General features: G+C 36.7%; 1 protein-coding gene across 1 annotated transcript in view; it reads left to right on the top strand.

Annotated features, from left to right (window-relative positions):
* sart3 (spliceosome associated factor 3, U4/U6 recycling protein) overlaps positions 1-14,166 on the top strand; it is a 55,755-nt gene that overhangs the window by 27,384 nt on the left and 14,205 nt on the right. Inside the window, exons 8-13 of the mRNA XM_069912973.1 lie at positions 3,984-4,122; positions 5,575-5,682; positions 7,001-7,078; positions 10,381-10,439; positions 12,193-12,302; positions 12,800-12,912. Of these exons, the coding sequence (XP_069769074.1) occupies positions 3,984-4,122; positions 5,575-5,682; positions 7,001-7,078; positions 10,381-10,439; positions 12,193-12,302; positions 12,800-12,912 (607 nt within the window). The remainder of the gene's footprint in view (positions 1-3,983; positions 4,123-5,574; positions 5,683-7,000; positions 7,079-10,380; positions 10,440-12,192; positions 12,303-12,799; positions 12,913-14,166) is intronic.

The raw sequence follows: 14,166 nt of genomic DNA, 5'->3' as shown, positions 1-14,166 counted from the left end.
ACATTAAGAGGTTGAGTTTAGAATTAAGATTAAATATATTTCAAATTGCATTCTTGAGATTGGCTTTAGCTGTAGCTAAAAAATGTTTAGCAATTACTTGGAAGAATGTGACTGATTTGAGTATTCAGAGATGGCATATGGAATTGAGGTCTTGTATTCAGTTTGAGAAGATAACATATAATTTGTGTGATAATTTTTTTTATTGTAAAATTTGGAGCTCTTATTTGGATTATATAGGTTTTTGAGTTTTTGAACCCCTTGCCTGCATAGTATTGGTATTATTCCAATCCACGGCAATTAATTGATGAATTTTTTTGTTATGATTAATCTCCTCTTCCTCTTTCTTTTTTCTGTTTTTGGGATAGGTTAGTGTGGTTGGGGAGTTGTAGGGGATTGGTTTTCTGAAAATCTCATATATGTACTTTTTTCAAAAAAAATTTAAGTTTAATTAATTGTGTTTTGATATATACATCATGATTTCAATAAATAAAATATTCAAAAATACATTTGGCAGTTTTAAACGAAACTGTTAAATGAACTATTTTTGCTTAAAAAATTACTATTGTACCTGCTGTGCCACATGGAATACATCACATATTAATTTATCACTTACTGTAAATATTCAAGTAAAATGCAAAAAATTTTGTACTGAAATTTGAGCTCAAAGTAGGGGGAATCACATTATACACGAGGTTATAATTATAAAAAAACTTTCTGCCAGGTTTAACAATGTAGTCGGGTGCTGATACATTCTATGCAATTTGAAGATGCAACCATTGAAAGATCTGTGGGTAGTATGATGAATAAATAAATCTAGATTTCAATTCACTGCCTGACTCACGCTGCCGGTCCCCCCCCCCCCTCGCCTGCCCAAGTTGCACTGCTGGTCTCTCCTGCCCGACCTACGCTGCCGGTCTCCACTCCCTTGCCCGCCTGACTCGCGCTGCCGGAGATGCAACCATTGAAAGCTCTGTGGGTAGTATGATGTTCGCTGGTTCATTTTGAACCGCTCATTATCAGCAGCCGACTACATTGACGGCAGCACATCTAGGTTGGGGGGGGAGGAGGGGGGAGAGATGGCAGCACGAATCGGAGGGGGGGGGAGACGGCAGGGCGACTCGGGCGGGCGAGGGGGAGAGACGGCAGCACGACACAGACAAGGAGGGAGAGAGATGCCACCGCAACTCAGGCGGGCGAGGGGTGGGGGTCGTATTATACACAGGGGTTAAAATTTTCTCCTTTTCCCCTCAAAAATGTGTGTGGGGGGGTTCGTATTATACACAAAACTCATTATACACAAATATTTACGGTAAGCCATTTTTAATTAGACCTTTTGTATGTTTGCATTGAGGTTTCCCAATCCAACATTAGTTGGCAAATGTATAGAAGTCCATTCCCAAAACCCTTTTTGATTCAATGTACACACCTCCCTCCTCCTGTATGATCTACTTTTAGGCTTGATGTTATTCACAACACTTTTATGATCTACTTTACTGAAGCAATAGGCAATGCTGTTCCCTCTTGCTCATACCATTTCACCATCCTCTCTTCCTTCTTTTTTTAATGCATACAGGCCTTTTCGCCCGTGCCGCCCAATTACACCCAATTGACCTAGAATTCTGGTACTTTTTGAATGGTGGGAGGAAACTGGAGCCCCCCCCCCCCCCCCCCCGTGGAAAACCCACGCAGTAACGGGGAGAACAGACGGATATGAACATGAGTCGCTGGCATTGCTCGAACTGCTACACTAATCGTACCACCCCTTGTTTGATCCACTTTGAGTTGGACGGATAACCTTTCTTTTTTTTAAAAAAATTATTATTTTTCACATTATGAACCATATTAACCAAAATACACACAAACATTTCCCTCTTGAAAAGACAGTGTCATTTTCTCCCCTTTTTCACCCTCCCTTCCCTCCCTCCTTCCCACCCCCCTCCCTACCCACTAAATGTTCAACATATACAATACAATAAACCCATTAAGCAATGTCATCACACAATGAAAATAAACAAGAAAATTGTGTCATCTACTTTTATACACTGGGTCAGTTCATTTCATCTTCTTTTCATTCTATCATTTTAGGGGGTGGAGGTCCGCGGTAGGCCCTCTGTTGTGTTCCATGTACGGTTCCCAAATTTGTTCGAATACTGTGATGTTATTTCTTAAATTATATGTTATTTTTTTCAATGGAATACATTTATTCATTTCTATGTACCATTGCTGCATTCTCAGGCTCTCTTCTGATTTCCAAGTTGACATTATACATTTTTTGCTACAGCTAAGGCTATCATAATAAATCGTTTTTGTGCTTCATCCAATTTGAGGCCTAATTCTTTACTTCTTATATTACTTAGAAGAAAGATCTCTGGATTTTTTGGTATGTTGCTTTTTGTGATTTTATTCAATACCTGACTTAGATCTTCTCAAAACTTTTCCACTTTCTCACATGCCCAAATTGCCTGTACTGTTGTTCCCGTTTCCTTCTTACAGCGAAAACATCTATCTGATACTGTTGGGTCCCATTTATTTAACTTTTGGGGCATGATATATAGCCTGTGTAACCAATTATATTGTATCCTGCATAATCTCATGTTTATTGTATTTCTCATAGTTCCGGAGCATAGCTTTTCCCATTTTTCATTTTTTATCTTTATGTTTAGATCTTGTTCCCACTTTTGTTTGGGTTTACAGCTTATTTCCTCGTTCTCTTTCTCTTGCAGCTTGATATACATGTTTGTTATAAATCTTTTAATTATCATTGTGTCTGTATTCACATATTCAAAGCTGCTTCCTTCTGGTTACCTCAGCCTGCTTCCCAATTTGTCCTTTAAGTAGGTTTTCAGTTGGTGGTATGCAAACTACCGTGAGTTATTTGTACTTCATTTGTTCAAAAGATAATAAATTATTTCCCAAAAAACAATTTTCTATTCTTTTGATCCCTTTTCTCTCCCATTCCCTAAAGGAAAGGTTATCTATTGGGAAAGGGATTAGTTGATTTTGCATCAATAATAATTTTGGTAGTTGGTAATTTGTTTTTTTCCTTTCTATGTGAATCTTCTTCCAAATGTTGAGCAGATGGTGCAGTACTGGTGAACTTCTATGTTGCACCAGTTTTTCATCCCACTTATAAAGTATATGTTCTGGTACCATCTCCCCTATTTTATCTAGCTCTGACCTGGTCCAATCTGGTTTTTCCCTTGTTTGATAAAAATCTGATAGATATCTTAATTGTGCTGCTCTTAAAGTTTGGTAGCTGTAAGCCCCCTTGTTTGTACCATTCTGTTAATTTATCTAGCGCTATCCTCGGTTTCCCCCCTTTCCATAAGAATTTCCTTATTATTTTCTTTAGCTCATTGAAGAATTTCTCTGTTAAGGGATTGGTAACAATTGAAATAGGTATTGTATCCTTGGGAAGATATTCATTTTAATGCAATTTACCCTTCCTATCAGTGTTAGTGGTAAATCTTTCCAATGTTCTAAGTCATCTTGTAATTTCTTCATTAATGGCTGATAATTTAATTTGTATAGATGGCCTTATTATTACCTAGTCTAATACCTAGGTATAGGATTGCTTGTGTTTGCCATTTAAGTGGTGATTCTTTCTTAAACTTTGTGAAATCCACATTATTCAATGGCATTGCTTCACTTTTATTTGCATTGATCTTTACCCCAATATTTCTCCATATTCCTTCAATTTCTCATGTAATTCTTTTATTGATAATTCTGGTTCTGTTAAGTATACTATGATGTCATCTGCAAATAGACTGACGGTCAACCTTTCTTGAGGCCCATTTTATTTTGTGCTCTTATTCTCATTTTTCAAGCTTTGCTTCTTCATTTGTCACTGACCAAGTGAGGTAGATTACATCCATATTTGTAAACTTTACATAGTATGTTAGAGGAACAGTTTTAGGATGGATTATCAGTTTATCTTCATTATTGATATCTGCTTTTCTGCCTTGCTCTGTATACCATTCTAGGACAGGCAACTGAAGATTAAAGATTTAGTTCTTTCTGTACATGAGCGAGCTGTTCGAAATTGCCCTTGGATAGTTGGATTGTGGAAAAGGTATCTTCTGGCATTGGAGCGACATCAAGTTGAACACAAGATCCTAACAGGTGACATGAATAGTAACAAAGCCATAATCTTTAAAAAAAAATGTTTTGTGGGCATTACTACTAAGCATTACATGCTCATCTCAGTTGGCCTTTGAGAATTGTCTTGAACTTCTGTGCCTGTTTGGCGAAAATGCTCCCACATCCCAGGATTTATTCCCAGTATATTTGAAGAATTAGTGCTGTAAATCCAGATCAGGATGATCCATGCCTCTAGAGTGTGGCTTTCCTATGTAGCTGATGTAGAAGCCTGAGCTAGCTGCTGTACTCATTTGACAGCTCAGGTGTGCTTATAATGGAGAGTGAGTGTACAATACCATTGTGGGGCAGGTGTTCCAGACATGCATGTATCTAGACAGGCAGATATTATTTGTCCCATGTAAACTAGAAGGCTTTTGGAGAATTGGAAAAGAAAAGGCCGTCTTTCTTCCTACCCAGTACTCTTGCAGATATGGTGTTTGTAGCCATTCCATCTAAGCTTCTGGTCGATAGTGACCCTCCCCTTGCCACTTGCTAACTCGTGTTTTGTCTGAATGTTGATATATGGCAATTGAATTTGGTGTTAAAATGAGCAAGTTCTGATGAAAAGTCATTGAGCTAAAATTTTAACTTTCCACTGATACTGGCTGACCTGATGAGTTCTTTCAACATCTTGTGCTTTCATTTTTATCTCTCATATTGTGGTTAGATTTGCTAGCTACTGAATGATGAAGAGCTTTAAGAACAATTGTATTATTAGTTGGACAGAATTACGTACAAATTTAAAATATCTTTTAATGAAACAATAAACATTTTATGGAGAGGTTCTCTGCATTTTATGAATTGGAAAAGTTAGATAGAATATATTATGTAGAAGCAGTAGAGAAAAAAGGAAAAGGAGAGAAATAAGATGATAAAAGAGATGATGAAAGGCAAAAGGAGATGGATGGTATGGGGATAAGTAAAGAACCAGAGGCAAAGCACAGTGGGGAGGTGTATTGACTGATGTCCAAAAACACGGAAGTGGTGTTTATGATCTGAGATTGATGAACTCAATATTGAGTTTGAAGGCTCTCATTTGCCCTCTAGGCATCTCACAAGATGTGGCGCTGTTCTTTAAGGTACTCATGCCAATTGCAGTTTCATTTTTCTTGCGTATATAGGGCTGTGGACAGTAGGAATGGAATAGATTAAAGGGAATCCTTGGTTGAGGAAATTGGAAGACTTGTCAGAACCATTAGTGCAGAAAGTGTGATGGTCTGAGAAGCTAGGAAAATTAAATGGCGTCTTTATTGAACTGGTGGTTGTGAGGAAGCACATCTTGTGCAGCACTGGATGTCGCAGGAATTTTTCTGAAGGAGATGAGATGGGTTTGAGGTTGATTGTACATTTTAGAATGCTTAACAGCAATCGTTAAATACCATAGGGTTGAACATTATTACCTTGCCACTAACTGTGTTTTATTACATCTGGTAGATACTTTTGAAAAGGCATTGAATGCTGGGTTCATCCAGGCTACGGACTACGTGGAGCTCTGGCAGGCATTTCTCGACTACCTGAGACGCAGAGTCAATTTTAGCCAAGGTATACCAAAGGGAGTTTGTGTTTTGACGAAGATATGAAATGGCAAAAGCAAACTGCTGGACAATGTGATTTGTTTATCTGCTCCAGATTCCAACATCTGCAATCTCTATAAAATATGTTAATTTGATTCCCTGTCAGTTGTACCTGGGTTTGGGGCAAGTTCACTTTTTGATACTATATAGTAGTCTAGAGAGATTCTGTGGGAATGGCAGACATATTCAGGTTAAAGCTGTCAAGATGAAAGACTTTCTTTAAGTCATTTACCACGAGATTATGGAAGGAAAGACACTGGGACATCAGAGGGTAATATGTGATAAGTTGTACAAGTTGATAGATAAAGCCAGCATTGAGTGTGGGAATCGGGTATGGATATTTGAAGAAACATCTGGGAGAAAACATTAAAGTCATTGAATCAGTAGTGGGGAGGTGGGTGATACCTGAACTTGAAAGTAGTAACTGTTATTAAGAGATCATTTGAGAGGTTAAAACTTGACTGGGTTAAAAAAGGTTTGAGGTTATTCACAGTGTGAATCAACACAAGAAAACATCCGTGGAATTTGTGGCAAAGGAATAGAAATTTAGGAAGGGAGAAGAACAAAGCCATATTGTTTATTTGGAGACAAGTTGAGTTTAGTCCTGATTTAATGTTTGACAAGCAACTGAACAATATACAGGTAGTTATTGTGTGAGAAAACTAATGTTGCTGTAGAGTAGGATTCCATTAGCATTCTGTGGAAGCTGACACTGGGATTGGGTGACATCACATGTGTAGCAGATAAGGAAGAAGAATGTACCATAACAGCTGGGGTTATTGGTGCACAGGAGGAGGATGGATGGAAGTATTTTTTTTCAGATTTACTTTTGGGGAAGTAAAAAGAGATTTAAAAAAAAAAATACAAATTCTGTGTTCTCAACAGCTGGTGGTCAGCTCCTGTATACGATCAAATAATGTTGCTTGCCCTCTCTCAGATTTGAGCAGGGCTGAATCAATAGTGTCATAGCTATTAATTACAAGCTATAATCGTGAAAGAGTGAGGATGGTGTACTAAATGAAAGATAAAATGCTTGATTGGCTTCTGTCTGCTGCTGAATGCTGTGGTTACCATGAACCAGTTCTCCCAGCAGCATTTCAAGTATGCGATTGATTGAGCACCAAGTTCTGGAACACTTAAACTCTCCCTAATTAATGAAGGAAAAATAGTTGGACAAATTGCTTACCTTTACCAGTGAAACCAAGCCCATGCTTCATTAACAAACTCTCCCCTCTCTCCGTACAGGTTCAATTTCTTGCTAATTCTTTGTCATTTTATTTCAACAGATTCTAGTAAAGAACTAGAGGAGCTCAGATCAGCTTACAGCCGTGGCGTGGATTACTTGAAACAGGATATTGAGCAAAGTATGTCGGCCCTATATCATTTCAGAAATAAATTTCTGGCTGTTTGACTGTAGCCATATATTACGGTAATTGCTCTTACCAGTTAGTCACAAGCATATTCGATTCCCGTCATTTTCCCATTAACCTGGGTTGCTATTTGGAACATGAGAATTGGAGGAAAACAAGAATGGACGGGAGGGCAGAAAATGAATACCTTTCAACTGTCAGATATGAACTTTTTTGAATATTTTGTTTAAAATTTTCTCCATATATGCAATAGTCAAAGATTAATATCATAATACAAATTGCAAAAAGAAAACTACATTCATGATGGTGTATAACACCCACCCTCAAAGTAATGTAAAAGATACAATATAGTTACATGAAATAAAAGAAAGCGAGAAGAAACTTTCAGGATTGCACAGAGGGATGCCATCGAACATACATGTTTAAACAGAGTTCCTTCTTACAATTCAGAGGAGATTCTCACAGGTCTAGAGGCACAGGAAGCACAGCATTATAAATTTAAAGCTAATATTTGAGTGTATGGATGCCAAATTTGTAAAAATGTAGCATATTTATTTCTAAAGTTATATGTAGTTTTTTCTAAAGGAATACAACTTTGAATTTCTTCATTCCACCGTGCCATGCCCAAATGCGTATCTGATTTCCAAGTAACTGCATTGCATTTCCTTGCTACCACTAATGCAACTCTAACAAATTCTAATTGATATATTGACAGTTTTAGTTTAGGTCTTGTCCCTCTAATATTTCCTAATAAAAATAAATCTGGACTTTGCAGAAATGCAATTCCTGTAATTTGTTCCAAAAAATTCTCTAAATCCACTCAAAAAGTTCTTACCTTGGGACAAGACCAAGTTGAATGCAAAAAAAAGTTGCTACATCCTCATTACACCTAAAACATTTGATCGGATAAGTCTGATTTCAATCTATTCAATTTTTGTGGTGTAAGATGTAACTGATGTAAAAGATTATACTGAACTTATCTATACTTTACATTAATAGTGTTGGTCATACAATCACTACAAAGATCTGCCCATCTTTGCTCCTCATTTGTGGTATTTAAATTCATTTCCCACCTATGTCTAGATTTATGAACTCCACGGCTTAAGAGTTCCTAATCGTAATAAAGGATATATTGTAGAAGTAAACTTCTTAACAATTCCTTTCCTAATAAAAATTTCTACTTCACTACAGTCAGGTAGAAACATAGTTGGTCCAACCTTATCTCTCAAATATGGTCTCAATTGGAAATAACAAAAAAGAGTATTTTGGGGTATTCCGTATTTATTTCTCAATTGTTCAAATGTTATTAATTAATCCCCTTACAAGACCAAATATCTAAAAATTGATTATCTTCTGTTAAAGATACAAGGGAATTTTGGGTCAAAGGCATCTTAGGCGATACATGTCCTCTTACACCAATTTCATCATTTATTTTATTGCAGAAATTAATCAGGTTCTTCAATACTGGTGCTTCTTTTTCACCAAACATCGATTTTGCATCCCATGTATATATAAATTCTTCTCCTTTTCCGTCTCTTATTTTATTCAGTTCCATTGAACCCATGCTGGTTTCTCTTCTCTTTCAAAACAAAAAGAAACTTTGTTTGTGCCACACGGTAATAATTTTTGAAATTAGGAAGCTGTAAGCCTCCTAATTCATATGTCCATGTCCAAGAAACGCTTGGCATTTTACCTTTCTAGAGGAATTTCCTTACATATTTGTTCAATTCTTGAAAAAAATTTGAGTCATTAAAATAGGTAATGTTTGAAAAAGATATTCTTGGAAATATATTCATCTTGATACAATTAGCCCTTCCCGCTAAAGTTATAGGAAAATAGATCCATTAAAAAAAAATCTTCCTCAACCTTTCTAAGTAATGATAAATAATTTAATTTATATAAATTCTTCAGATTATTATCTGTACAAACCCATAAAAATTTAATACTTTCTTGGCCATTTAAACTGGGTATCCCCTTGATATTGACTATAGTCTCCTCAAAACGTGAAGATTAATTCTTCATCCCATCGTAGTATCCAACTGTGTTTAGGAAAAAACTGTGTCTGTTACTCTGTCTTTTTCAGCTATTTTCTTTTTCCAAATTTAATGTGAGTATTCCTCATTCAGTTGTTGCTAATCTATTTGTGCTTGATAGGAAATTCTCATATTTTATTTGTTACGGATGTTGATTTAATGGACCTGTAGCTCTGTATCAGAATTGTTCCCTTTCCAAAATGGGCACCACTCCTTTGTCTACACATCCCTTTCCACCAATCACCACCCTGATACCTAATCCTATGACTGCAAGAAGTGCTACTCCTACATCACCACTATTTGGGGTCCCAAATAGACCTTCCAACTGAAGCAACCCCTGAATATGTAGGGATCATTTACTGAATCTGGTGCTCCCAATGCCGCCATGTCTAAATTGGAGAGACTGGACGCAGATTAGGAGATTGCTTCGTTGAGCACCTTCGCTCTGCCTGCTACAACAGTAAAGACCTCCCATTGGCCTACTTCAATTCCACACTGACATGTCAGTATCTGGCCTCCTGTACTGGCAAGTTGAGGCCACCCACAAATGGGAGGAACAAAACCTTGTATCCCATCTTGACAGTCTCCAGCCAGACAACATCAATATCTATTCTCCAACTTCGCTAACCTGTTTTTACTTTTACTAGAACATTTTAAAAGCATATTACAATCAAGGACTGCTGGACTCCAGAGGTTCTGTTGGTTCTGTGGCATGGGATATTTCTTTGAATGGGAAGTATTACAGCTTGACAAAAATCAATGCTGAGCCACATTATCTGAGGTTCTTTAGTCTCTTTTGGGAGGAACAGATACGTTTCAATTATAGAATAGTTTGGCTGAGATTTGTGATAATTTTGTAACTTACAAATAAGAAAAATAGCTTGTTAAAGGTTAGTAGATCTTTGTATTTATTAGCAATAATTCACACAAGTTCCTTGTTCAATAAATGGTGTTCTTCATTTTTGGTAAATATATTAATGATGCATGTCATATTTCAGCATTAATTGTGAATCCTATTGACCTTTCAGGTAAACACTGATTTAAAAAAAAATCCACTTTATACTTCAGGATAGATATTTCTCTAGCTGCTACCTGTACCTAGTTTAATAATCTGAGTCAAGATATGGTTGTGAATTCCATACAGTATTTTTCCTTAATTTGAGAAATAATTTGATATTTTCATTGGAGGGATTGTTTTCAACCTTTTAAACCATCTTTGATAGCGACTATTAAAAACTGAAGCAACTTCTGGCCTTCCTGCAGGATTCAGTGAGAGTGGGGACCCCTCATGTACAATTTTACAGAATTGGGCAAGAGTTGAGGTAAGGTTTACAAGTACAACCTGGGGGATTTTGAGAAAATATTCCAACCAGTAAAAGGCAATAAAAAGCCAATGAATTAATCCTGCAACATGTTATTTTATTTATCAAGAGGGAATACAAAGCATAATCTTTATTTGTCCTCGTATGCCTTTTTAAGAGTATAACAGTGATACATTGTGGTATATCTATTTTCTTTGGAATTGGTAGTCTATCTTCTTAATTAGTAAATCTGTAAAATTTTTATGTTTGAGCGATATTCGATCATTTTATACAGTATATCTGAAAAATTCTTTGAAATTTGTTGTCTTCCCAGTGAATTGGTGATTTCTATGTGGCAAGATGTGACATTAAGACAGAGAATATCTTTCAATCGCCATTTACAATATTAAACAATAATTTGTATTTACTCTATCAGCTGTACAAGAATCTTCCACACAAAGTTTTTGTATACATTCAGTTTTCTCTCTTCTGTAAGGTTGTTTTGCTGTAGTGGTGGTAGTTGTCGTGGTTTTTGTACAAGGTGGCTGATCTCCAGCACTCCTCGCATCTGTCTGAGAGATTTTAGCCACTTGCTCTTATTCTGATCCCAGTGACAAATGTGAATCGTCCATGGAGATATTTTTGTCTTCTTGGAAGTTAGTCTTGCTATCTTGAGTTTGAATATATGCCTTAGGAATTTAATTGCCTTGGTTGTTTGAATCACCATCCTTGTTCAAGTATTGTACAGATGTTTGTATAAGAAATTGAGTTTCATGTTAATTAATTCATGTTATACAGCAGCTGAGACTTCCAACACATTGGTAAGGGCAGCTCCATCCCAAAAGTGCTAATATTTTGAATCTTATTAATATTTTCTTTGAGATGATGTGATTAGATGAGGTCTATTCATTCACAATTACTTTCATTTGCCATATTAGCTGTGTGACAAAAAGCAATTTTCTTTGAAAGTGCCCAGACCTCCAATGGGTCTGTTGCGTTGCAAACAATCATTCTTGCTTCTTCAAAAATTGTCAGAATGTTGGTCACATTTCAGAACATAGCGATCAAATGAATTTGTAAACATTCCGTAAATGTTCTTGATCATCTTCCCAAAATAAAAGTATCCAGACTAAATCTTTTGTCTGATGTTGAACCTACATTGTTAACTATTTTTTTCTCTTCACCCCCTTCTCCACTGTTGAATTTGCATGGTCTTATTTATCTCTAAAAATTTCAACCTGACAAGGTTCACTGCAGCCTAATTTAAATGTAGAAGTAATTACCAAAGTTTCTTGTAGTTGGTTAAGAATCAACAAGGACACAAATTATCTAACTTGTCTTTCCTCTCTGTCCATTTAAAATTCTCATTATTATCAGCTAGTGACTGACTTCTGTCATTTGAGTCTAAGTGCAAGTTTCCAAAGGAATTTCTTGACTTGTCAGATGTCCCTGTTGCTGTGAGAAGTATTGGATATGGGGTGATGTAGGGGAGACCTACAATGTAAGAATATAGAGAAATATGATCTGCGTTGTGTAACTCTGGGAATAAAACTGAATTATAAATGTTCCTGGATACAGAGGAAGTGTTCTCTGCACATCAGGAAAATCTGACAGGTGAGCTAGTCTAGTGTGCATCATGTATTCCTGATAATGAGGTTAACTGTTTTGCACTAAGAATGGCTTGTCTGTTCTGTAGTACAAGAGATGAAAATTTGTAAGCTTGATCGTTGGAAGGTTGAACTGCATTATGATTATTGCATGCCCATTTTTGTAGGCAAGACTCTGCAAAAACATGCAGAAAGCTCGGGAACTCTGGGATAGAATCATGACCAAAGGAAATGCAAAGTATGCCAACATGTGGTTGGAATATTTCAATTTGGAGCGGTAAGAATAAAATGGCAGTTTATTTGTATCTCCTCCTGAAGGTTATCATTAATACTGCTATGGTGAATCCTCTGTCATTCTATTCAGGTGTTCATTGCTATAGTAACGGAATTGTGACGGTCTGGCCCAGCAGAAGAGATAAATGGGACCTTAGAAATTAGATTTTAATCCAGTAGAGGAGATGTGGTGTTGTTAATCATGTTAGTTAGAAATACTAGAAAAAATAACTTTATAAAAATAAGCATAAAACTCTGTTTGCATATAGAGATAAAAATAATGAAGAGCAAGTTATTAAAAATAAGACATGGTGTTTAAAATCATTCTTACCAAAGAGGTAGAAAAGGATCATAATTTTGAGATTGGATAAATTCATTTTAATCAAAGTTGGTAGAAGATTCCATCAGAAATGATAGAATTGTCACTCTTTGAATCTGTAACTGCACATGTTAAACAAAGATGTGAAGTATTTTTTTTATTTGGATGTCACTTTGTTCCAGAGCTCATGGTGACCCCCAACACTGTCGGAAGGCTTTGCATCGAGCAGTACAATGTACTACTGATTATCCTGAACACGTCTGTGATGTGCTTCTCTCCTTTGAGAGGGTAGAGGGTATGTGAGCATGCAATGTTAAAATGATAGATAAAGAATACCAAGACTTCATGAATATGTCATGTTCCCTTGCAGTGTTGGATTGTAAGGTAATGAGTGTAACATATCTTGTCAGAAAATCGATTGTTATGGAAGACAACATTTTCTGCCCTTAATGGGGCAAAGGTTAAAAACTGATACCAGAAATCTGCAGGTGGCACTGTTTGATTCTACAGGTATTTAATGTTCTTGTGAGGGTTTGAATTGTCCTGTTGTTTCTTGACAATTTCAAATAAGTAATTTTAAATATGTCCTGACCTCTTGAACCTTGAGCTTCCTCATTCATAAAGAAAACATCATGAAATACAGTTCATACAATCGTTAAGTCATTTAGGTTGACATCTCGCCAGATGTTTTTCCATTGTTTACGAGCCTGGACGCAAGTGTTACAATCACTGGTAACTTTATTGAACAGACAGAGACAAATGGGAAGACGTCAAATGATAATTAATTACTCTATTACTAAACAACAAGATAGACATTCACATCGGATTCAGGTTGGACTCCAAAACCAGCAGCTGCCTATCTTCTACAGTTGCTCTCTCATGTACAGGGACTTTCAAATACACTCCTGATTCCCTGCACCAACGGAGGTGCGGCTCTCTGCAAGCACTGATTTATCATAGTACTACAGCTCAACTTCAATGTAGTTCACACCTTACCCATGTCTCCTCCAGCGATGTCCACAGTAGCGATCTGGGATGAAGCAATGTCTGGGACTTGGACCAAGAGGTGCATCGATGGTTATACTGTTCTGAGCTGGGCATCTGCTGGCATGAATTATTTAATTGAGCCAACGGTAAGGTGTGCACTAATGGTGGCTGGAGTCCAACCTTGGTTGGCAGGTAATGCGACCTCCGAATAAATTTCAGACAGGGAGGTCACGTATTGCTCCACAATCCACCATATAACACCATGCTGGTGTGAAATAAGTTAGTCCACACAACCCCACCTTCCAGAATATTGACTATGGCCTGCAGATCACATCTTTTCAAAATTACATTCGGGTGCTTTTTTTTTTAAAGAGATGAAGGTTTTGTCATAATTCATCCTTTCAGGCACTGCTTTGCATGCAAAGAATTCTAATGTGCAATTATGAAGCCCATGGAAATTGACTTTTTTTAAAAAAAGTTATTCCTTGGGGAAACTATTCGCAAAGTCCCATGATCTTAAGTAGTCTATTGTCACTTATGTTCTAATAGAGAACTACTTGTA

The sequence above is a fragment of the Narcine bancroftii genome, unplaced genomic scaffold, assembly GCF_036971445.1.
Source record: "Narcine bancroftii isolate sNarBan1 unplaced genomic scaffold, sNarBan1.hap1 Scaffold_281, whole genome shotgun sequence".
NCBI lineage: Eukaryota > Metazoa > Chordata > Chondrichthyes > Torpediniformes > Narcinidae > Narcine > Narcine bancroftii.
The sequence above is the reverse complement of the archived record's forward strand: the minus strand, read 5'-3'. Positions and strand labels throughout refer to the sequence as shown.